The sequence below is a fragment of the Sinocyclocheilus rhinocerous genome, unplaced genomic scaffold (assembly GCF_001515625.1).
Source record: "Sinocyclocheilus rhinocerous isolate Xijiao unplaced genomic scaffold, SAMN03320098_v1.1 scaffold366, whole genome shotgun sequence".
Classification (NCBI taxonomy): domain Eukaryota; kingdom Metazoa; phylum Chordata; class Actinopteri; order Cypriniformes; family Cyprinidae; genus Sinocyclocheilus; species Sinocyclocheilus rhinocerous.
Window position 1 is genome coordinate 1,192,617 of NW_015660877.1, and position 25,823 is coordinate 1,218,439.

The following is a 25,823-nucleotide window of genomic DNA, read 5'->3' on the forward strand; positions in this document are numbered from 1 at the left end:
TTTGCGTTCTCTCGCAAAAGATATTTGCGTTCCCTTTTGCGTTCTCTCGCAAAGATATTTTGCGTTCCCTCGCAAAACTTTTGCGTTCTCTCGCAAAGGTATTTGCGTTTTGCGAGGGAACGCAAATATCTTTGCGAGAGAACGCAAAGGTTTTGTGAGGGAACGCAAAGTTTCTCGAGGGAACGCAAAAAATCTGACAAATATTTTTTCCTCCCACCCCAAATTTTTTCACTCAATCTGATTTTTTTCCACCACCATGTCCCTTTAGGGGCTCCGTAAAAACCTCAACGCTCCGACTTTCAAAAAATCCGCTCCTAGCTCCAGGCAAAATCACGCCGCTCCGCTCCGCTCACATACTCTGCCTCGTGGATGCTTTCTTCAACAAAACTCATTTAGTCTCTCATGATTAATCAAGTAGTTTTGTATGCTTTATTTGCAGGATCAACATGAAATCAAGGATCTTTTGAAAGTAAGTTAGCCAGTGAGTAATTTAACATTATGTTAGGTTTTTAAAATGACATAAGTAAAAACAAGCTTTTATGTGCATTTTCAGGCTGTAGTAGGAGATGTACCCATTCAGGATGTGTGCTACAATCCAACCACAAGGAACCTGATGATTCGTCTTGCTGACACATGCGACAAGTACTGCTGGACATCCAGAGGCTGAATATAACAAGGAAGAAAATTATATTGAGGATGGCTTTGTATTTGTGGATATTAAATGAGATGAATAATGTCAAGAGAGAAACAGAAGACAATTCGCTCAAAGCAAAAAGAGAATTTATTGCAAATTTTGTGTCAAGTACATTTTTAAAGCAACATCTAATCACGCAAGAATTAATAGTATGTTGGTAATATTGTCCAAAATGGCAGTTTATTTTTGTATCTAAATCATCATGCAAGGTTGTTGACTGTTTGTTGTTGGCAGATCTGAACTTACATCTTTGAAGCCTGAAGCAGAAGCCCTGCTGAAAAATGAATCTACTGGGAAAATGAATGGTGTCATTGTTACAATGAAGGGAGCTCCGACCGCACAACCTGGATATGACTTCTATTCCCGTTACTTTTCTCCTTGGTTAGGGGTCCTTGAAGATCCAGTCTGTGGTAAGCTGAAATAATCACATAATTCTCAAAATGCAGCAGCCTACAATACATGTGGAGAAATCTGTAGACGCTTCCTCATGTGAAAGTAAAGCCATGAATTCAAATAGGTTACAAATGAAAGTGCACAATTTTTAGAGGTCGACCAATGTATCGGTTTTGTCAATTGGCACCGATAGTTGTTAGCTGGAAGCAGGACTGCTCCCTACCTCGCACCGGCCACATATCAGCTAAGGACTGCCCTGGCTGGAACGATCAGCTATTTGCAAAAATCCATGCCGATAGTTTTTCCGATAGGTTCTTTTTTTATCAGTCGGGGCTAAAGCGGTTCCATAAACAACTATTTAAGTTCATGCAATCTTACTAATTTGATCCAGGTTCAATGAATCTAGATAATTTGATGTGCACGCTATTCTTAAGCAGCCTTTAATGTCGATCATGACTGAACGTGACACGTCCGGTGTGACCTGACGGAATACCTGCGAGTGAGAGTTCTAGACGTGGTGCTGCGCTTTTGCCCCGAGTGACTGACATATTTTGTTATTTTGATTAGATAATCATCAAGTGTTCTAGAATAGAAGCAGTTAAAGTGTGAGAGTATACATACAATATCCATATGCATGTAATTTCAATGCTATGGCCTTTGTGTGTAGATATTAAAGGGGTCATATGATGTTGCTAAAAAGAACATTATTTTGTGTATTTTGTACCATATTGTGATGCCGTGTCCCGACCGGAGCAATGAGACAAAAACATTAAAACCCATTATAAACGAGGCATTTGTTGCATCCAGTGGGGACATAATTTATTTCCTCAGCGACCAGCACGGATCAGCTCCAGGCATGACGAAGCGGATATCGTCCTCTTTTGGAAGGCCAAACAAAGTAGTTTCGCTTTCACAACAAAACACAGCGCCTTCACGACATGGCGGCATCAACAGTACTACAGCAAGAATAAAAGTTACGCCTTGTTTCTTTGTGTGAACATTTGGGCAGTGTTATGCAAATCTTTCCACATCGTGACGTAGATATGTGGGGGCGTGTTAGAACGAGCCGTTTTAGGTAGGCGTGGCTTTTATAAAGAATATCTCTTTGGATTTGAGACTTTAGTCTTTGCAACTTTACAGATCTTCTTTATGCACCAAGAGCTTGTAACACTCCAAAGAGAAAGGAAAAATTGAAATCGCATCATATGACCCCTTTAAAAGATGGCCATCTAGTTAGAGTATGTTAATTTCAGCATCATCTAGTATGACTCAGTACTGTTTTTTGTTTTGTTTTTGTTTTTGTTTTTTATAATAATACAGCACTGTTTTAGTTTTCATTCAGTATCCATTTTAAGAACTATCGGTTGATTAATCGGTATCGGCCAGTGTGGTGCAGCCTAGCTATCGGTATTGGTAAAATCCACTATATGACTTTGTTTCTTGCTTTAAAAGACTAATACTTATTTCTCAAAGGGTCTGCGCATACAGTTCTTGCTGCCTACTGGTCTGAAAAGCTGAACAAAAAGAAAATGTTGGGTAAAGGCCTTTTCTTTCTTTTTTCCCCCTTCACTAAAGAATCAAAGGACCCATTAGTTCACATGAATGATTTAATTAAATAGTTTTCTCAAAAAACTTACAAATAAAATGCACAATAAAGTTCTATTCTCTCCTATTTGTTTTCCCAGCATACCAGTGCTCCAGTCGTGGGGGAGAGTTGGGGCTGGAGATCAGGGATGATGGTCGACTCAACATCATTGGTCGGGCACAGATCATTCTCCAGGGAACTCTTAAAATCTAGACAACCTGCAAAACCTTCTCACTGAATGTGTTAATAGCTTAATGGAAATAAGTCCATTTTCTTTCTTAAAGATCTGCAAACTGATGTTTCGTTCACTGAATGGACAAATGTGGTTACTTGCATGCCAAAATACAATAAAAAATATTTGGTTTTAAAAGTCTGTAGATCTAAATGGATGTTTTATACATTTTATTGCAGAATATTAATACAATTGTCTATTTTACAGTCATAGGGAGAAACTGTAGCGAGAGATCATATATTTACAAGAAAATACCAATAATGCAAATGCTATCAACAAACAACAATACTGCAACTGGTTTAGTGTAGAATATATATGTATATGTGTGTGTGTGTGTGTTTTTTTAAATAATTACCATTATTATCTTCCACTATTTTACGGATCACATCACAGTAAAAAAGTCAGTCTAAAAAGACATTTCGAAATCTTGAGACTGTACCTTTAAAGTTAAAGTGAACTGCTATGTCATTAGGGTCAAAGTCTAACTTGATCTCAAATACAGCTCTAAAAATATTTAAAAGCTGCAAGAAAAAATCCTAGAGCTGAAAAGCTGTAATCAATGGAAATTCCAGTATTTACTGTGGATGCTTTTACCAATGTGCCTTTTAAAGGTAATCCTGCTGCAATATGTCTCATAGAGAATGTAAGTATTACACTACATAAGACAGTCTTCTATATATGTTATCCACAGTGTATAGATAATGTATTTAAAATCTAAATGTGCTAGCACTGTATAATATTATAAAATGTTTCTCTGTAATACATTTAGGAGCTGAGAGATGATCTTTATCAGAGCATTGCTGCTGAGATGAATTTATCAGAGACTGCTTTCATCACAAGACTGAATTCTATGGATTTTTCTTCAGGTGTGATTAACATATGTCTGCTTTAGTACTTATACATACCTTTTAGTATCTACAATAGTTCCACTTGGTGGAAAGCTATTTCTTTCATTATTATACATATAAAAAAACTATGGTTTGTCATAAAATGATTTGATATATTTTAAAAGGTGCAAGGTTTGGATTACGCTGGTTTTCCCCAAAAAATGAGGTCCCACTTTGTGGACATGCAACCCTGGCCTCAGCAGCAGTGCTCTTTTACATGAGAAGTAAGAAACACTTGTTCTTACATTAATATTTAACCAAAGACAACGGACTGTGACTATTCTAAAAGCACAATATCATCCCACAGAAAATGTCAACCCTGTACTGGTGTTTGAGACGTTGAGTGGGGAGCTATATGTGCGTCAGCATGAAGAATCTCTAATAATGGACTTTCCCTTAAACAAACCAAAGCCCCAGGTATGACCAAAACACACCTCGTGGATGCTTTCTTCAAAAAAACTCATATAGTCTCTCATGATTAATCAAGTAGTTGTCTGAATTGATTAAGTTTGTATGTGTTATTTGCAGGACCAACGTGAAATCAAGGATCTTTTAAAGGTAACACTGCCATGTGCTAATTCTGGTTTTAGTATGACACAAGTAGAAACTAGCATTTATTTATTCATTTTCTGCATTTTGTTTTAAATTTTCAGGCTGCTGTAGGAGACTTACCCATTCAGGATGTGTGTTACAGTCCAACCACAAAGAAACTGATGGTTCGTCTGGCTGACGCTTGTGACAGGTATGCTGCTGGACTTTTCTTAGGCATTTCTAAAAAAAGAACAAGAAAGAAAATTCTATTGATGATGGCAATGTGTTTATGGGCAATAGGAAAACAGCTTTGCAGAGAAAAAATAATAATCTATTGCAAATTGTATGTGAGGCAGATTAAAAAAAAAACATTTTAGTGCAACATTCAGTCAGAGAAAAAATAATTGCCCATATACTACCTCTTTACAATAGTATTTTCCCTTTCATTCTGCAGTGTTAACTCTTAATTGTTGGCAGGTCTGAACTTGTGTCTTTGAGGCCAGAGGCAGAGTCTCTTCTGAGAAATGAAACCACTGGTAAGATTAACAGTCTTATCATTACACTGAAAGGAGCAGAGAGCACTCAGTCTGTGTATGACTTTTACTCCCGTGTCTTCGCCCCATGGGTTGGGGTCCCTGAAGATCCAGTCACTGGTGAGAAGAACATTTAAAAGCCGTTTGAAATGTGTATCATGTAAACTCAAACCATTTACATGCAGAGCAATCAAAGCATCATAATACAACTTCATTTTCTAAAAGGGTCAGCACATACAGTCCTTGCTGGCTACTGGTCTGAAAAGCTGAAGAAAAAGAAAATGTTGGGTAAAGGCCGCCTTATCCTTCCCTGCATCATGCCATCATACACACATTCGCATAAAATACATCAGAATCCACATTAAAATGGAAGTTAACATGATCGAATAAACAAGTTTAAAAGCAAATGTTTAAGGACATAAGTTCTGATGACATGAACAAAGGCTCTTGGCTCAGAATAAAGCATTCATCTCTGCAATATTTGTTTTTGCAGCTTACCAGTGCTCCAGTCGAGGAGGCGAGGTAAAGCTGGAGATAAGAAATGATGGTAGACTGGACATCATTGGTCAGGCACAGATCATTCTTCAGGGAACTCTTAAAATCTAGACAAACTCAGAGGTGTAAAGTATTTGAGTAAATGTAATTAATTACTGTACTTGCGTATCTTTTCAGATACTTTGTAGTTTTACTGAGTATCATAGGTATTAGCTACTTTACTCTCTACTTCACTACATTTCTGAATGAATGTCTGTACTCTTTACTCCACTACATTTGAAATGCGTGTCGCAGTTATACACATTACATTTTGCATGGCACCTAGCTTTTCTGCAGCAGTTTATATCTGCTACAAAAGACGTGGTACTTCCTACTACAGGGCTCTGGAAGTACTATATGACCCTTACTCAACCAAACTTGTCAACAATGCTACTTTATGTGAATGCGAGCTCCTTAGCTTATCACAGGTGTTTTACATGAGATGAGGACATTATGACTGCAGCCAGCAATGAGGCAGAACCCAGCACATGCAGTGCAAGAAGGCTTTGACTTTTTCATTTTACTTAACATTATTTTATCTACCAGTGAAGAGACCTTTTTAGAGGATGTTGTTGTTTTTTTGCAATTTTGAGGTGGTCAGTTTTATTTTGGTTTTAGAAAATAAATGCGATTGCTCTCCTCACAAATCAAATCTTTCTTGTTTTTGTTACCTGGGGCAAGTTCAAGCTCAAACCGGTGTGCACCGTTGTGCTACGGTTTCCGGTTTGAACGACATGTTTCCTTTCTCTGTGCATCGTCTTGGACTTTTGTCACTTCCTGTCTCACGTGGTGTTTGTAGTCCATTTGTTCATTGTTTCCCCTTGATTAGTCTCCCCAAGTGTGTCTTGTTAGCCCCCTGTGTATATATGGCCCCCGTGTTTCTTTAGTTCCTTGTGAGTTGTTGAATGTAATGGTTGTCTGTTTGCTCATCATTCCGTTTTTTATTCATTGTGGTTTTTGGTTTATTGTTTTTTTTTTTAGTTTTTCCATCCTTGCCTATACCTGTGTTTTCCCCAGATTCTCCACAATGTTAAATTTTTTCACTGGAATATTTCTTTGACTAGTGCATCTTTGCGCCTATAAAATCCTTAAGTACGGTTAAAATCAAATACTCTAAGACTTTTACTCAAGTTGTTTTGGAATTGGTGACATGTAACATGTAGTGGACTAATTTTCACTGTATGGTATCTGTACTTTTACTCAAGTATGGGTTTCAGATAATCTTTGCACCTCAGGACAAACTTGTAGTTTTGATGGAAATCAAGTGCATTTAATTGCTATTTAAATTAATGTGTAGGTGCAAGTTATGTGTCATTTAATAAAATCCAAGTTCACAGACCTGCAAACTATCCTTTTTATTATATTTAATTTTAACTCAAAGAGAAAGTCAAAGAGAATGTAATATTTGTTGCAATTTTTTATTAAACAAAACTTGATAAATTCATAAAAAAAAAATATATAAAACACATACACAAAACACGTACATGGCTAAAACTGTAATGAATTTAAAAAATATGCAACACGAGGTAGGAATTAATTGAGTAAAGAAACTCATGAGTGTAATTATGTACTAGGGCCTGTCAGCAGTGATTTATTATTAAACTTCACATCTATTATTAAAACAAAATAAAAGCCGTCTATAGTCATCTGAAGCTTATGTATACCATTTCACGGCACTATCTTGACATACACTATTATGGATCAGAAGAGGTTTTTGTTTTTATCACAAGTGGATTCTGGGTAGTGCCTCATGGGCAGCAGCAGGCAGCTGGAAGATGTGACTTAAATTAAGGAAAATTTCAAAAATGTTGTTTCACCAAAAAAGGTATTAATAATTTATTACTGACTTTATTAACTAATTTCAATGACAGAGTGATAAAGTCCCTGAATGAACCTGCAATAACATTCTCATACATAAACACGGTTGTAAAGGATATCATATCTTCCTGTTGAAGGTGGCAGAGAAGTTTCTCTAGCGGTGCGTACCGGCGAAGGGTGGACGCTGAGCCCAGCATGAGGAGCTTGTGTTTGGCTCTAGTGATGGCCACATTCAGCCTGCGCCAGTCTTGGAGCAACTCACCCAGCTGTAAAATGATTTTACACATGAGAATAATGAAATAATCGAGCACATAATGGCCCATGCATCATATACTCGATCACTGCAATATACAGTTAATTGGCTTAAATGTTAAATATTTAGATATTTTTAAATGTTTAAATTCAGGGGGGAAGGCCACTTACGTTGCCTTCAGGGTTGCTTCGAACAAAGGACACAATGATGACGCTCTTGTCACGTCCTTGGTATTTGTCCACAGTGTTGACTTCCAGAGCTTTAAAGGCGTCTCCCTGGAGCAGACTGGAGATGGTTTTTAGCTGTTGTCGATATGGAGCAATGACCCCAATATCAGACGCTCTGCATCCAGCCTACAACACATTTAAAATTAAATATAATTTCAAGCATTACAGGGGGGAAAAAAAACAGATTTCAGCGTGTTTCACAACAAATGGGATGTTCGGACCTTGAGCAGCAGAGTGGCAATGGCTTGTACCAATATGGCTTCCGTGTTGTTGCTGATACCACTTTTCTCCACCGTCTCAGGGGCGGGAACCTGAAGAAAGGTACAGTACATAATGATAAAAATGTACGAAAAACAAATTTAGGATTCTATAACAGGCCAAATGAAATGAAGACTAAGAAAAAAGGCAGTTAGACTGACCTCAGACGTGTCCAGGAAACAGACAGGACTATTGGGCTCCAGCACAGCCTGGACCCAAGCGCTATACTGCGGCTGACACACAAACAGGTCCAGCTCCTTCTCAACCTGAGCTCTACCGGGCAGCTGCAGCACTGCGCTTGCCGTCCTCTCAGAGCCACACTCCAGTCGGCCCTCATACATCAGAACATTGCTCAGGGACATGATCGCACTGCAGGATGGAAAATGGCAAGTGTAAGAGCTGGAACTGCTGCTTGTGAATATTCTCAAATATGTATAGGAAAAATCACCTATTAGTATTCCACATGAGTTTTTAATGCCCATTTAAGAGATATTTAATATTAAAGGGATAGTTACTGCACGTTGTTATTTCCCTATAGCGGCTAATAAGCCGTAAGTCTTGCCAATAGAAGAAAAAGTTGGATATCACATTCGACTTATATATTGTTTTTTATTTCCATTTAACAATCGCATATATCTTAGTCTGAATGTTTGACTGGTGTAACTCCCACCTGTTCATTCGGTACTGCACATTCAGCTGAACAACTGCATCACTATGGTGCTCCAGACGTTTGAACAAACTCTCATCCATGCCCAGTGTTCTGAGTAAAAATTTGAGCAGGGGGTGGTATAATAATATCGTGATAGTGTAACTGCTGTATTCAGAGGCTCAACATGACAAGCTTTCTTGACAAGTTCTGAATGAGTATAGAAGTGTACTACCTGGCTTCAGCATTCTGTACAATCGGAGGAAGTTGTTGGTGGTCTCCCACCAGGACAAAGCGCTGGGCGTAGAACAGCGGACCCAAACATACAGGTTGACTGATCTGAGATGCCTCATCCACGATGCAGAAGTCAAAGCGTCTACGGCTGAATATTGGGTGCTTTACACCCATACAGGTGGTGGCCACAATCAGCTACAAAGAAAGTGGGGTAAGCTTTACAAAACAATTTGGATTTTTAAAATGTAGAGCAATCAATCAGAGATTGAACATTATCACTTACATGTCATATTCGTTACAGTTCAAAATTTTGGGGTCAGAAAGAAATCAAAACTTTATGATCAAAAGTGACAGTAAAGATTTCTAATGTTACCAAAAAAAAAAAAAAAAAAAAAAAATCTAATAAATGCTGTTCTTTTGAACTTTTGAATATTAAGCAGCATAACATTTCAACATTAATAATAAAAAAAGATTCTTAAGCACCAAATCTGCATATTGGAATTACTTCTGAAGAATCATGTGACACTGAAGACTGCAGTAATGACTGCTGAATATGTAGCTTTGACATCACAAGAATAAAAAAAAACATTATAAAATACATTACAATAAAAACATTATTTTAAATTTTAACAATATTTCACAATATTACTGTTTTACTGTATTTTTGATAAAATATATGCAGCCTTGGTGAGCATAAGAGACTTCTTTCAAAAAGCATTAAAGACTCAAAACTTTTGAATAACAGTGCATTTGTTTTAAACTCTTTAAGATTTTAATTATTTTATATGATTAAGTATTTTTATATATATATTACTTCTTTGTTATACAGTTGTTCCAGCTCTTCTAGTGTTTGGATGCCTTTGGCCTGACATGACTCCTCTGTGAAGGGCAAGATGTCATGGTGCACTTTTTGAGAACGACCCAGTCGCAGGAAGCCAATCTTAAACCTCTTTAGTTTCAGGAGGATGTTGTCCACAGCAGAGTGGGTGTAGCTAGTCAGAAGTACACTGAAGCCACAAGCATGGAGTATACGCACCTGTAAAACAAGGAAGTGTAAAATGCATGTCAGATTAATATTCCTCTGTATATAGAAACCAGTAGCAAAAACAATTTCACTCCACAGGTCAGAAAGAGGGTAAAAAATTAAAAGTAATGCAAACTAAATTATGAGAAGAAACTGAATACAGTTGTCCTAAAACTCAACTGGTTTTCAAAATTCATTAGTTCTTACCAGTGTACAGATGGTGGTAGTTTTCCCAGTACCTGGCATTCCCACAATAAGCGTGTAATCTTTGGACAGTAGCACTTTTTTCATGGCTTGTTTCTGGGGTTTGTTGAGTCCTAAAAGGAAACATGATTAAAACTCATCAAATAGGAACAGAGAAGTTCTGTTATTCAAAGAACACATCAACGGCATGTTTTAAAGCAACTCATTGCAGAAAGAGTGAGATTATGGTTCAATGTTATCAGGAGAAGGCAGCATTTGAACACACCTTTCAGAATGTTGGCCACAGTGTCCTTGGCGTCTCGTGGCAAAACACTGCTGAGGCTGTCAATGAACTGGGGAGGCCTGAATTCCACAATCAACTCCCTCAGTCTTTCACTGCAGAAAAATATACATTTTATACCTTTTAATATAGAAAAAAAACAAAAAAAAACACTATCAGCGAGACATTTAAAGTCAAAAGAACAAAAAGAAGGTTATATTCAGACCTGGTTGGAGTGTTTTCCATTAACATAGACAGGTTTCCTAAATGGGTGCCAAGACCGCCTGCACCTTCATCCTGGTCCAGTCGGAAAACTGTGTTTGAGGAATACTTGGAAAGGTTTCTGGAAATTATATGAATGTGGAATTAAGCTTTGATGTACCCTTGAACATTTCAGATTCAGTCATATTAAACAGTATTATGAAAAGCATCTGCAAGAGACCTACTTGTCCAAAGAGCAAGTCACTCCACTGACAGTTATTTCTGTGACATATCCCGTGGCAAGGCCTATAAGCACCGAGTCCTGATCACTGACCACAATCCTGTCGCCCACTATCAGCCCAGTCAGCGTCTGATCGCTCTCCTTCCTCACAAAGCTGTGCTTATATACACCATCAGACAGGACGCTGACGTCTCCAGCTAACTGCATGTTACCCGCGCAGCCACCACTTTTCTCCCTGAGAATGAACAACATAACAGAAACAAAGTGATGCAACAGAATCATTCATTAAGGCCAAAAGCATTCAATTAATTCAAACAAACACTGTTAATCTTTTATTTATTTAGGCTTTTTACTTATAATATAAAGTAAACATGTCTCTTCAAAATTCATATAAAAATTGCTTGTTTTATATGGATTATGTCTTCATTTTTGGTGAAACTGTCTCACAATGAAGGGACAAAAATGTCTAGACATTACAAATATCGTCATTTGTGTTTCGAAGTTGAACAAAAGTCTTCTGAATGGGTTTGGAATTACATGAGGGGGAGTAAATGATGGGTGAACAACACAATGTACAGTAAAAGTAATATTTTATAAAACACCCACCTCTGCTGGGCAGTCTGAAGCCATATATTGCGCCGACCTCCTTTGTTCTCCATGGTGACAGCCTCCAGCGTGCAGAGCAGCAACCAGTGGCTGAAGTACTGGAGGTGCACATGGCTGAGGTGCTCGCTCTCCGACTGCACAAAGGCCTGTGGATCTTCACTACAGTTCTCCATGAGATCTCTCTCTACAGCTCTATACAAAGTGATGCATTTCAGCTGAAGCTCAATGGAATTACAAAACTCTGTTTGAAGTTGTAATGGAAGATGATGCATGAAGAGAGAAAAAAAAACAGTACCTGTTGTAAACGGCACAGTTCAGTTTCTGAGGACAGTACTTGCATGCCTGCTGGTCAGATACAATGGCAGGCAATGGGGCCATTTGACTTCTTCCATCCACCTTAATAAGTTTGTTTCCGATGTGATGGGCCAATGAGTTTCTTATTTTAATCAGCTCTGTGATAGAAAAAAATATTAATCAGTACAGTCATAAGCAGGATGTAAGCTTATCTTAGATTTCAACGTTACTCTGTTATGACTACAAGTAAATTGGCTCTGGATTGCAATATTTGTATGAAACTACATGATTCAAAGGGATAGTTCACCCAACAATGTAAATTCTGTCATTCATTACTCACCCTCGTGACACTCCCAACTGATAAGCCATTTGATTCATTTTTGAACATAAGTGAAGATATTTTTGATGAAACCTAAGGGATTTCTGTCTCTCTGCTGTCAACTACCTCAAATGTTTCATGCTTCAAAAGGTTCAGAAAAACATTGTAAAAGTAATCCATATGAATCAAGCAGCTTGATCCAAGTCCAATATATAGTTTATGTTAAATTAAATAAACACGACGTTTACTCAGTTAACGCACTTTATTCCTTCCATCACCTCGCTCACATAAGCAACACGGTTCAACACTGTCCCTCTACAACAAAACGTCCCCTTTTCACCCTGACTGCACAAACCGTGCAAACTAATTAAAACATTATAAACTGTTACAAAATGATGAACAAATGTAGTTTAGGCATGTGACAGAAATCTCTCAGGTTCCATTAAAATACCTTAACTTGTGTTTTGAAGATATATGAACTGAATGACATGAGGGTAAGCAAATGATGACAGAATTTCTTTTTGGTGAACTATACATTTAAAGAAACAAAAACTAACCTCTCCTGTCCATGTGGTTGCCCACAACAGGATGTAGACTGCCAGTCTTCAAGTAGACAAGGAAACCTGCCTCTGGATCGCAACGTCTAGCTGAGCTCATCAAAGTGTACAGAATAACCTTAATAAAATTCAAATAATAAGTGATATTCAGTAGTGACACAAATAGTAATATTTTTAAGTTAACATGTGACATGTCTACACAGTTGCGTTTTGTACCTGACTGCGATGCTCAATGGAGTTGGACTCCTTGCCGGTTTTCAGCTCCAGTGGCACAATCCTCTCTGTGGGCTTTCTGCCTCTCCGATGAATCCTAACTCCAGCTGTGACATCTATCTTCCCCTTCAGGCCAAAACGTGGACACCAGATGTTCTCCTCGATGTCCGCAAAATCTGTGACCGTCACGCTACAGGTGGCATCTTGCTTGCTCAGAGCCCCGTCACTAGGGCTGATGGTAAATAACCACACAAACCATTACATTTATTCATAATATTAAACTGAACCCACCATGTTCTCAATCTTCTTTAAATAAATACATATATACACTCACAGTTTGAGAACGAGCTGCTTTTGTCCAGCCTGTGGTGAAGTGTGGAGGTAGTGTTTTGACCACTCAGATAAAGAGGGAAGATATTCTTCTACTTCCTGTTTCATGTCAGCCTGGGTCAGCTTTAGACTATACCTAAATAAAGTAAGTAAAAGACAAGCACAGTCCTTTTAAGGCACATAACAGATCTTTACTGCTGTCGTCAAACACTGTATTTGAGGTTTAAGACAACTAGAAAAAGACAGAAAACTATGTAAAACATAGTTTTTAAAGATAGTACAACTTATATGCCTCTAAAGGTGGAGATGTTACAAGATAGCTCTTACATTTGTCTGAGGTAGTTGGGGTTTCTTAGGGCCTCTGCAGCAAATGTCTTTATCCTCTCTAGGGAGAAATCTGAGGACATGGCTGCTTTTTGGAAGATATCATGAACTATGGTACCATTTAACATCTGCTTAGATCCACCATCAAATGCCTGTTTAAAAACCACACAAACTGTTTCATTAATATAAGCACTTTTTTGGGTTATTTAAAACACAATTTTGACAGAAGAACAATTAAGAACACAGAAAGGTTTGCATCATCAATTAAAGTATTCGCAACTGTTGAAAACATTAATATGAGCAGTATACACTGCATGTACACATTCTGCTTTTGATAGCTACTGGATATTGATATTTAATTGTGCATGCTCATTAATACGCTGTGAAATATAATCTAGCAAATCTGAGAATGAATATAAATTTTCCATACCATACATTATAATATATTACTACTCAAAAGTTTGGTCAGTAATATTTTTTAATCTTATGCTCACCAAGGCTGCATTTATTTCAAAAAATACTGTGGAAACAGCAATATTGTGAAATATTTTAAAATAACCATTTTCTATTTGAATATATTTTAAAAAGTAATGTGTTTCCTTGACAGCAACGCTGCATTTTCAGCAGTTTCTTGGTGCTCAACAAACATTTCTTATTATTATCAATGATCAATGTAAACAGTGCCGCTTAATATTTTTGTTGTATTTTTGCATAGTATTTTCCCCAGGATTCTTTGATGAATAGAAAGTTCTAGAAATACATTATAAATGTCTTTTCTGTCATTTTTGACCAATTGAATAACCAAAAAAAAAAAAGTACTGACCCCAAAAACTTTGAACGACAGTGCATATGCTAATGCTTGAGGCACAACATTAAATTTCCACACCTTAAACATCTCTCCCAGAACCCCTCGCCTCATGCAGCGAATACTGTTGGCAATGCTGGTCCCCGATATCAGCAGGTCAGGCAGCAGAACCAGGAAACCAGAGTCTCTATCAATCATCCACAAGCCAGAAACACACCTCCCTTCCAAGTGAATTACATCCCCAACAGCAACCGGAGTACTCTCCCTTTAGAAATGAGTTTGGAAAGTTCAAAAACAAAAAGACAATCAGAAAGAAAGACTCTCTCAAAAGTCTTTTTTCATACGCCAAGTAACATTTTGTACCAGCCATCTTTGAGAATACAGGTCTCTCTGGACTGTGTCGTCTTGGAGCAGGTGATGGTTAAGTGCTTCTCAGTGCAACTTCGTGATGAGGTGATATCCCGTACATCCAGTACCCAGTATCGGTTATGAACACCAGAGGCCAGTATAACATGCTCTGGTATACATTTGTTTTTTCTAAAATTCAAAGAAGCCCGTTTTAAGCAAGATTATTGTTCATTTAAACTAAATCTTTTAAAAAAAGAAGCTGAAACATAATCTATTTATATAGAAATATAAAAATATATTTATACAGAAACATAAAAATAAAAGCTAATTCAAAATATTAATAAAATCTATAATAGTATATAAGTAATACTGGTTTTAATACACACAAAATCACCATACTATCAAATATTACTAAAGCTCACTTATATGCACATAAATAGATTGAATAAAACATTCATACTCATGACTGAACTTCTTGGGTTTTGGCGCCTCCGATTTTTGATCCATGCCATCATCAAACCAATCGTCTATCAGATCAGTAAAATCATCTTCAAAAGGGACTGGCAAAGTTTTTTCATCAACAATTTTGTCTTTCGCTTGCAGATCAGCAGTACTCAAGGGTCTCTTCTTAGTAACTGGACAGTTGAGAAAAGTTTCTTTGTCTTCAGTAGATCCATTTTGTATCCATGAACTATATGACATCACAAGATCAAAAGTATTCGTTCCAGAAACCGTACTCATGTCTATTTCCGGCTTCAGGTTTACAGCAAGTGAATTTTCTTTTTCACTAGTACTAAAGCTCAGATGTTGAGAGGATTTTTTTGAGGGCTTTGTGAAACCATTTGTTCCTCCATTCATTTTCACACAAGACCCAGTTGCCAATCGGCTACTCTCAAAACTGACAGACTCAGCATTTCGATTGGCCCCTGGAGAGCTTGCGTCACAATCAGGTAGTTTCTGAACTTGCATGGTCCTGGGCCATTTGGCACTCTGGATGTTCTCTGAGCTGTGCAACAACCTCTTCACAGAGCCAGAGTGACTTAGGCCATGCTTAAGCTCAAAAGTTTCCTCTGACTCTGGACTGCTGTTTTTCTGTGGCTGCATCAGCTTACGTGCTATCAGGCTAGGTTTACCCCTGACACCTTTAGTATGTAGGCCACGGGAGACAGGGGAGCGGTTCTCATAGGAAGTGTCTGAAGGGTTCTCGCTCCTCAGACTGTCAGGCGTCTCTGGAACAGCAGAAGGGGTTGGAGAGCAGGGGAAATTTTTATCCTCCACAAAACCAGTCTTCAATGAAACGGGGAATCTTGTAATCCCAGCTGCAATTTTTTTAGGTGACTTTGGTGAAACCTGATAAAACAAAGGTGATGTTATGGTGTGAGGTGTGATGTCAACCTTATTTTTAACATAGGAGCGGGTGGCCATTTTTTACTTTAACATGCAAGGTACTGATAACTTTTTTAATTGAATTTCAAAAATACAAAAAATTAAGAAGGTTCCAAAGACTTTTATCGAACAACATAAATCAATATAAGGATCAAGAGTAACTACATAAAAATAAATTTAATTACAATTAAAGGGCATCACAAACATAAATTAATTTAACAAAAACGCTTTGAGGGGCTTTTTTAAATAAATTCAAATTAAATCTTAAATGACATCCTCAGACCCCATTTACTTTCATTATTTGAAAAATAAAATACATATTACAGGTCATACAAACATAAATATTTGGGATAATAGACCAATTTGGAGTAGCTGTCACAGTTACGTCACTTGCAGCTGTGTGGCAGAAAAACACTGGTAACAAGTAAAGGGAAAAAGACAAAACTCATGAAATAAGAGATTTTTGATTAATAAGATTTTTGTACCTTTGGATGTCAGAATCGGAATGCAAATCATTTTTATAGAATACTGTCATCAAAGAGCCATTTGAAGCTAAACGCAGATGTTTAAACGGACAGACTACGGATGAAATCTGCTATGATTACTCTACTTTTAAAGCATAAATTTGATTTAAACAATAGGTCTACATAATATTCACAAATGCAGTTCATAGGGGACGTATTGTATTAGCCCTACAGTTACAGCATGAAATATTATTTATTTTCTATTACTATTAACATTTTACATAACATTTATTTATTTTATCTCAAAATTCTGACTTTTTTTTTTCTCACAAATGCAAGTTTATATCTCCTAGTTCTGACTTTATAACTCGATTTAACTCAACAATAGTCAGTGTCAATTCTGAGGAAAAAAAGCCAGAAGTCAGGGATATAAATCCGTGTATCATTCGATCATTTGTTTTTTGATTTAATAGTGAAAGTAGAAAAATTAGAAAATGGCTCCTTTTTCGTTTTTTTCCAAAAAACAAAAAAACAAGAATTCAGCTTAAATTTTCGTTCTTCGTTCATGGGTGGAAAAATGAAAGAAAAAAAAACAGCTTGAATATTCGATTTCTACATGTGGGCGGGAATTAAACGCCCCTTTCTGCTGATTGGTCAGCCGAAGATCAAACCGTGCCGTCATCAGTTCTTCTGCAGTATCACGCAGCAGAATAATAGTCCTCCACTGCTGCAGTTGTACGGATTCTTAACGCATTTATTGCAACTACATTTAATCTTTTTTCATCAAACAAACAGGCTAATGAATAGCTCGACACAACTCATACCGGGGCAGAGTCTAGACAGGGCTTTCTTCTGTGTAGATATAAATTCTATTCTTTGCATCAGCTGGGCATGGCAGGGTATGATATGACAGCTGTCATAGCCTACCGTGCTCACCCAGTAAGTCTGTTTGTTTGTTTAAGAAATTAATTAATTCGTTTCAAAATAAATATTTTAAACACCATAAATCTGGATACTCTTTTAACATATCTTTCCTTATTTCTTTACTCTGATCAGTTAAATTTTCGGAACTATTTACTTTTATAAACGTCTTTAAAAACATTTCCACTTTCTTTCCATCCTCCACAGCACGTTTCCTCTTTGTTTTTTGTCTGCTGCATTTAAGTCGCCATTACCTATACACTGCCACCTAGCGTTAGTGAGATTATTGCAGTTTGAAAACAAATCTGCTCGTTTATTATTAACACTCCGTTAGCTTCATGTTATAAAAACATTAACGAAAAATGGGCAATTATACCGTTGTTTTCTGTCTAATAGAAAATAATTTTGTAGTTACCAAGACAACAAACACAAGCAATGCTAGATTTTGCCGCACATTTTTGAATGTCAACATGGTAAGCACGTTTTGCTATGTGCGTTTCAAACAATTGTTTATGCTTCTTTAAGCTGCTTTAAATTAACAAAATACATGTTAGGTATAATAATTATATATTTGGGCTTTCGAGTGGTTTACAGATGATTGTCATTAATACATGACAACGATTCGTTATGTAATGCATATTGTAATACAAACCACAAAAAGTTGCATTTAACGTTATATACGGACTGTTTAGTTCAGTACACACATTTATACATAAATTACAATAGCAGAAATACTGATATGAAATTAATGGTCTAAATGTGAAATTATGCATAATAAAACATGAAAGGAATGAGAATATGGAATTATATATATATAAAAATGACATTTTACAATTTGTTAACTTAGCAATAAAGGCATTTGTGTGCTTTTTGGTGTGGTTTTCTTCCATATTTGAGTTTAGAATTGAATAAACAAGATGAATTTGAAGATCACTGCATGTCATAGTTGGTTTGAAATATTTTATATATTGTTGTATTAGAAGACATGCAAAGTTTATTGTAATTGAATACACTTATAACATAATGGCATTGAAATATGAACCTCATCTTTGAAATATTAATGCCGGGCCACCACATATAGACAGTAGAAGTTCTGCTGACATGGATGCTCGAGAAGAAGAACTAAAATGTCCTGTTTGTGTAGAGCCTTTCACAGATCCTGTACACCTTCCATGTGGGCACAACTTCTGTCAAACCTGCATCCAAGTGGTCTGGAACATGGATGACCCAAAAACATCCAGAGAATGGATGTTCTGTCCGGAATGTCAAATCCTCCTTCCTCCTGACCTTGAGCTTGAGATCAACTCAGATCTTCAAAGGAAAGTTCAGGATGCCTTTGCAAGAGCACCTCTGCTGGAAGAATCATCTCAAATGTCACCTTCTATTATCATGTGTGATCAGTGCATTGGGAAGACTGAGGTGGCTGTGAAGAGCTGCATCACCTGCGATGCCTCTCTGTGCTCTGCTCACACCCTCCTGCACCAGCAGAGAGAGGCTCTAAGAGGACACTCTATCATCGAAGTAACTGAAGACTTGATTTCCTTTAAGTGTAAGGAGCATGGGGAGGAGCTGAAACTCTTCTGTCAGGAGGACCAGATTGCTGTGTGTTGTCTGTGCATTGCTGTTGGTTCACACAAAAACCATCAAGCTGTTACGCTGCAAGAGGCATGCACAGAGTTCAAGGTAGGATAGATTTAATTAATTAAATTTCAAATAATTTGAGTGAACAACATTATTTTGATAGATTGGTCTAGTAGTGATAGAAGTGTCCACAATCTATTGATGGAAAAATCATTTAAAAATGTATTAAAAAATATATATTTATACAGCTTTTTATTAGAAGTGCATATATAAATATATATTTATATATTGTATATGCTTATATTTACATAATTTTAGTACAGAAATGACATGCTCATCATATATATGTATCATGTCATATGTATTCAGGTAATTCATTTGGATTTTTTAAAAATAAATTATTAGATCTGGATAAAAAAATAATTGACCCAGATACATTTTTATTAAATAAATAGTCAAATTACTTAATGGGCCATTATTATGTCAAAAATTTTGTGAAAAGTAACAGTGTATTGAGAACTTATGGTAACATCTCTTGTTTTTTAGAAGGTGTTGGAGACCAACAAATCACTTCTTCTACAAAGGAAGCATTTAGCTAAGTCTGCTTTGCAAGATTTGGAGCCATTATTTTCAGAGGTGTTGGTGGGTATTTCAATATGAGTCATATACTAACCAATTAAACCAAATAAATTATTGTACACATCACAATTAAATGTATTGAATTTATTGCAGCAAGAGGTGTTCTGATAAGCTGTGTTTTCTGATCGCGTGTAAGTTAATCAGGCTTTTTTGACATCTTGTGGTTTGCAGAAAAATGCAGAAGCATATAGAGTCAGAATAGTTGAGAAATACAGCCAGATAAAAGCCCACATTGAGGAGGATCAGAAGCTGATGTTGGCCATTCTGGAAACAGAAGAGATTTACACCAACAAGTGGCTGAGATGGAGGAGGAGTGAGTCACTTAAGTGTCATGTTAAAGATATTAATGCTGCCCTAAGATCAAGCCAAACTCTCCTCGAGGAAGAGAATGATGTCAAATTTCTCCAGGTGCATATAAGTTTATTTTTTAGTGCACATATTCCTTTTTTATCTGTATTTTGTCACTAACAGAAAACAAAATTGATTTTACAGCATTTCGAAAAACATGGACTAGGGTGAGTTCTTTCTGCATTTTCTTGAAATTGCACTTTATGAGAAACTAAATATTTTATAAACATAAAATAACACTGTATTTTATGGGGATTGAAATAGCCAATCTATTTTTCCCCCCTAATTTTTAAAAGTGTTTTTTTCTCTACTATGCCATGAGACATTGGTACCAAAATAAATATTTAATAGAATCCTTCATCATCGCTCTAGTTCCCAGGTGGAATTGCCACTTGTGTCTGTGATAGAGCAAGAGTACAGCACACTAGACAAGATGAAGACCGTTGAACAGCTGGTTGATAACTTAGATGAAGTTGTCCTTCAGAACACTCAGCAGCTGTGGTCTAGTAAGTGTGATGTTTCAGTGCACAATGATAAAAGACATAATTAGACTTAACAATAATCCTACCTTATAATGTAACATATCATTTTTTTCCACCTGCAGGTCTCAGAGCAATACGTTTAGACCCAGAAACAGCACACCCTGAGTTGGAGGTGTCGGCAGACAGGCTGGAGGTACACTGGAGTAAGAAACTAACCCCAGAGAGGAAACAGAAAACAAACATCAGCTCTCAGTACAGTGTCCGAGCCAAGGAGAGATTCTCCAGCGGCTCCCATTACTGGGAAGTGGCTGTCTGGAAGAAACCATTCTGGTTGATTGGTCTGTCATATGGGTCAGCTACTGGAGATCAGGATTCAGAGCATTGCAACGGTGACTTTAACAATGCATTCTGCTACATCTATCATGGTAATGGTAAATATCTCATTTGTCAGGACTCAAATGAAAAGCCACTGGCAGTAAGGGAAACCATCCAAAAACTTGGAGTTCGGGTAGATATCCAGAAAGGGAATGTATCTTTCTATGATGGCGATACGCTGGCTTTGCTCCACTCGTTCTATGTTGAATTTTCTGGCCCAGTTTATCCCATCTTCAATCCCTGTATTGACATAAATGGCCAAAACAATCAGCCTCTTGCCATTGTATATCTAAGAAACAAAAATATTCATCAAAGCCCTTCACAAATTGCATGAATCCATCCATTTCCCAGTTACAGTACATAAATAATAGATAGCTTATTCTATAGTGTATTTGTGTCTGTTTTATATGATTGAGTTAGGTGTAATTATCACAAGAAATATAGGATTTAATACTTTCTTTTTTTGTAATTTCTACCTCAATGTAGCAATTAACCCATTGTGCTCTGGGTGTTTTAAACCTGAAAATTGAGAAAAAGGTGCAAATAGATACAACATTTTTGACAAATGAACAGAAATTAAATTTAATAAACCACTTTGCCCTTTTTACCTTAAAAGGATAGTTCATCATTTTTTGTTTTGTCTATACTGTGAAAGTCAGCTCTCATTGACTTTCATTCTATGAATAAAAACAGTTATTTTACAGTATCTATTTTTGTGTTGCACAGAAGAAAGAAAGTGATACATGTTTTGAATGCGAATTTTCATTTTTGACTGAACTATCCCTTTACCTAGGCACCTGCTAAATTCAAAATTTCAAAATTAAATTTCAATTCAAACTGTCAAAGTAACTGCAAGATATATAGACACATACAGAGATATAATTAGGCTATAGATTATAGATTAGTTGTGTATTTTGTCCAGAAAACCCAAGTTTATCCAGCTTTAGAAGATAGAAAGCACTTCTTGACAAAGTTGTAGTCCACCTTAAGCTCAGATGGGCCTCCTGCCAGTGCTCTGTGAATCTGATATGGGCACTCCCTAAAGACATGGACACAAGTGTACTGACTGCTTTGTCTGCTGTAGGAGTTTTTCTAATTACAGCAGAGCTGTCCACTTCAGCACCACACGCACAACGAAACCATCAAGCCTCAAATGCATTTGCTGCATTTGCACCTCTTCATGGACCCATCAGGTATGTCAAGTTGCTTGTCCCTCTGTTTTTTACTAATTCACTAAGAAGTAGGCATAGCAAGCCTCTTGAGAGTGTGGCATACATATTATTTATATTCTGAATTTTATTGCAGGCTTCCTTGAAATGATATTGTTTATTGATTCTAGGCTTCTTGTGCTTGTTGGTTTTGACTTGCAATAGTAACTACTAGTGGAGACATTTGCTTTTAGTGGTTGCAGAAAAACATGTATAGTGTATTATGAATGTGTAATTGCATGTGCTTTAATTTTTGATCATAGATCTGTTGTATACCCTAGACGTCCATTGTAGTTATCTGTCACCTTAGAAGCTAATGTCTAAGAGCAGTCAGTCTGAGTAAAGTATTCTTTCCAAAGCTCTCAGATAACCTAGTAGGTAATGCAGGACAGCAGTACCCAGTGCCCAGTGTCTCTCTGTGTATGCGGGAGGTCAGCCGAGTTGTTCAATATTTGTACAGCATGCAATAATGCCTAAACTCTTACTCTTAAACTACTTTCACATTATGTACACTGAAAAAAATGAAACAATTTTCACTCTGAAATTGCTAGTACATTTCACATATAATTACAAAGAAACGGCATTGAATTAAACATGAAATTTTGAAGTAGAAAAACTGAAATAGTATTGGAGTAAAACATACTCCAATAACCTTTTTATTTAAACTTCTAAAAATACATTTTCACAGTATAATGTGCCTTTTTGGTTAATAAAAAATAATAGATGTAAATATTAGATATGTCAATAGATTTTTTTAAACATCAAAATCCAAAGTCCACATTAAAAAACTGGGATTCAAAATTAAATTTTGATTTTAATACTACTTTAATAATAAAAATACAAGGATTAACTTTCACTAGTGGTCTCAGACTTTGTGACCCCACTGTTTGTGATCCTAACTCTTACCTACAGTATACAAATACAAATGACCTAGTTTATTGACGTAAAAATAGTTTTTGCTGATTTATGTAACACAATCCTCTTGAGGCAGCAAACACAGTGCTGTTAGCCCATATACTGTGCTGAATGTATGAAATATTTGAGTGACTCATTAAAAGTGGCTAGTATATCACATTGCTGGGGCTGAGTCCTGCCAAGAGCTACATTAACAGGAATGTGTCTTTTTTATTCTAAATATCTCTCCTAATATTTTATATAATAGAAAACAGTCTTGTGCCTTAATTTGATTTTCATCTGTTGGTGCCTTAGGTCATAGTACAGTAAAATCACAGCCTTTATAGGCATGCACAAAACATAGTGCAGTATATGCTGAAAACAGTAGTCAATGCAGTGATCAACAAGGTGAGGCTAATTAAAATTTTAAAACACTTTAACAAGCCTATATTTAATAAGCATCACAAGTGATCTCCAACATTTAAAGCAGCGGTCGGGAACCTGTGGCACACAAGCCACATCTGGCTCATTGATGGAAATCATGATTTCTATTTACAACATGTTCATGCAGTGTTGAGCAATGTAGCCAATCACAGATATATCTGTTGATTTTTTTTAATGCAATGGCCAATCAGAGGCATTTAAGTTAAAATCCGCTCAATGCTCACTTTTTTTTTCTTTTTTCTTTTGTCTAGTAGTCTGAGTTCTACGCGCTTACGAATCCTCTCATTATAACAAACAAAGCAGAAACAATTGAAAGAAGTATGTCAAAATGCCTGCCTTGGCGAGTATTCGCATAAACACCGTCAATGTAAGCACTGTTCTTTGTTCTTCACTTATTCACGCACTCATATACACACACAGAGACAGAACTTTGAAGAGGATTTATGCTTCTCAGGTGGTAACTCAACCTCACAGTGAAAGCCATGCACAATTAATTCCATATTGCAACATGTTATTTATTGTTTGTTGCATATTTGTTTCAGACCCTGTTCCGTGTTTTGTGTGTCTTGCTCCCCAAGTGTTTCCTTATGCCCTTATTTGGTCCTTCCTGTTCCCATTATGTTCCCCGATTAGTTCTTCATTTGTTCCCAGCTGTGTTTAGTTAATTATCCTCGTTCCCCTGTGTACTTAAGTTCTAGTCTGTTCAGTCTGTCTCTATCGGTTCTTAAACTGCTCGTTTCTCCGCCTTAGCCCGCCAAGATCTCCCCTTCTTCGAGTACGCCTGGGAATTCTGCGGGCTCGCCGCGGCGATGGCATTGGATGACGCCACCATCAATTCTCTGTTCTGGCTCGGGGCCAACTACCATCGCTGAGGAGTGTCCGGGCCCGAGTCAGAACCAGCCCCGCCGGCCACAGCTCACTCAAGCCTGCCGACCACGCCTTTCACCCCGAACCTAAAGGGGAATCTAAGGAGGAGAAGGCGGTCGGCTCCCGCCCCAGAGCTCGCTCCAGTGTCGGCTCCAGCCCCAGAATCCAGCCCAAAGAGGGCTCCTGTTCCCTAGTTTAGCCCACGGAGGGCTCCTGTTCCCGAGTTTAGCCCAGAGACCTTGTTTATGTACTCCTCGTTCCTCGCTTCTCCTGTAGGCAACCGTGACAGAAGACCCGACCGCAAACAGAACAGTAAGCGGCGCCCCCTCTCCCCGTGTTTGTTTTCCGTTTTTTAAAAGTGTTTTGGTTTTCCGTTTGTTTCCCCCCGAGATCATGGAAATCGCTGCTCGTTTCTCCGCCTTAGCCTGCCAAGATCTCCCCTTCTTCGAGTACGCCTGGGAATTCTGCGGGCTCGCCGCGGCGATGGCGCGCTCCAGTCCCCAAGTCAAGCCCAGGGAGGGCCACAGTTCCCAAGTTAGGCCTATGGAGGGCTGCTAAAGACTATATTCTCCCCAAGGTTTTTTTTTTGGGGGGGGGTAGTAGGGGGTCCATCTGTGGAGGCAGGGCCGAGTGCCAGAGTCTCCTGATCCGCCACGGCCTCCTGAGTCCCCTGCTCCGCCATGGCCTCCTGAGCTCTCTGCTCCGCCATGGCCTCCATGAAACCAAAAATGAAAACCAAAAAAAAAAAACTGTATGGTCAAAACATTTTTTAAGGGATATTCCACCCAAAAATGAAAATTGCCATTATTTCTATGTAATTTCCTATGTCATTCCAGACTTGTATTTCTTTCTTTTGTGGAATGCACAAAAAAGATATATATTTTGGAAAAAAAATTCAACAGTTTTCTTCCGTATCTGAAAGAACATTGGGAACCAAACAACATTGGAAGACATTTTTTAAAATACCTTATTTTGTATTTCAACAAACAAAATAAATTAAGCCATACATTTTAAACAACAGCAAAAGCCAGCAAATAAAGTAAAAAAGGAAAACAATAAGTTACATTTTTTCATGCTGTAATGCATTCTGGGAACAGAAAGCACCAACCTAGTGCTGTTTATACTTACAGATAATCTATAAGTAGCTAAGAGTTTACGTTAATGCAAGCACAGCTAATCATTACAGTTCTGTCGCATCACAGTCCTCTCATGTTCACTATGATGTATAATTGTATTAGGCTGTAGAACTATTGTAAAAAATTACAGTAAAACAACAGCAGCTAGTATCATTAATATACTATAAATTCACAAAAGTGTCTGCTGAGACTGAGGACTGTTTCAGTTCAGGTCACTAGTTGTAATCCCAGTGGCCTTTTCTCAACCCCTGTTACTGTATAAGTCTTATTTACAAGGGGCTTTCCCTCTGGCTAGGCCCCCCTCTGCAGAGTGAGCTGAACCTTTTGCCATCTGTCACTCTGTGACTTCGAAATGCAGTACTTCACAGAACAGACAGAGAGCTGGCGCATCTGATTGGCTTATTTCTAGAATGAGGTGGGTTTTAAGAACATGAGTGACAGGTTGAGTGCAGGAAGTCCTGTTGAGCTAAGACAGGTTTTCAGTGTGGGTGGGGGGGAGTGGCGTTGGAGAAGACGCACTAAGTCGTG

The 25,823-nt window shown here is 37.5% G+C and overlaps 2 protein-coding genes across 2 annotated transcripts in view; one reads left to right on the top strand and one right to left on the bottom strand.

Annotated features, from left to right (window-relative positions):
- The window catches only part of LOC107725441 (phenazine biosynthesis-like domain-containing protein), a 22,240-nt gene extending 16,748 nt beyond the window's left edge, over positions 1 to 5,492 (top strand). The window contains exons 5-18 of the mRNA XM_016534685.1: positions 440 to 469; positions 554 to 642; positions 929 to 1,104; positions 2,561 to 2,623; positions 2,773 to 2,844; positions 3,516 to 3,547; positions 3,674 to 3,770; positions 3,917 to 4,015; positions 4,099 to 4,208; positions 4,320 to 4,349; positions 4,445 to 4,533; positions 4,800 to 4,975; positions 5,081 to 5,143; positions 5,349 to 5,492. Of these exons, the coding sequence (XP_016390171.1) occupies positions 440 to 469; positions 554 to 642; positions 929 to 1,104; positions 2,561 to 2,623; positions 2,773 to 2,844; positions 3,516 to 3,547; positions 3,674 to 3,770; positions 3,917 to 4,015; positions 4,099 to 4,208; positions 4,320 to 4,349; positions 4,445 to 4,533; positions 4,800 to 4,975; positions 5,081 to 5,143; positions 5,349 to 5,461 (1,239 nt within the window). The 3' untranslated portion in view covers positions 5,462 to 5,492. The remainder of the gene's footprint in view (positions 1 to 439; positions 470 to 553; positions 643 to 928; positions 1,105 to 2,560; positions 2,624 to 2,772; positions 2,845 to 3,515; positions 3,548 to 3,673; positions 3,771 to 3,916; positions 4,016 to 4,098; positions 4,209 to 4,319; positions 4,350 to 4,444; positions 4,534 to 4,799; positions 4,976 to 5,080; positions 5,144 to 5,348) is intronic.
- Positions 5,493 to 6,884: 1,392 nt separating this feature from the next.
- On the bottom strand, positions 6,885 to 15,975 carry LOC107725437 (DNA replication ATP-dependent helicase/nuclease DNA2-like). The gene is made up of 21 exons (XM_016534679.1): positions 15,011 to 15,975; positions 14,566 to 14,739; positions 14,284 to 14,467; positions 13,401 to 13,549; positions 13,078 to 13,209; positions 12,747 to 12,975; positions 12,531 to 12,648; positions 11,656 to 11,812; positions 11,361 to 11,552; positions 10,759 to 10,989; positions 10,539 to 10,655; positions 10,319 to 10,428; positions 10,057 to 10,166; positions 9,640 to 9,861; positions 8,827 to 9,020; positions 8,616 to 8,705; positions 8,107 to 8,314; positions 7,909 to 7,998; positions 7,631 to 7,813; positions 7,327 to 7,473; positions 6,885 to 7,166 (listed from the first exon to the last, which is right to left on the bottom strand). The coding sequence occupies exons 1-21, from the start codon at positions 15,973 to 15,975 to the stop codon at positions 7,113 to 7,115; spliced, it is 4,056 nt and encodes a 1,351-aa protein (XP_016390165.1). The 3' UTR covers positions 6,885 to 7,112.
- Positions 15,976 to 25,823: the final 9,848 nt, after the last annotated feature.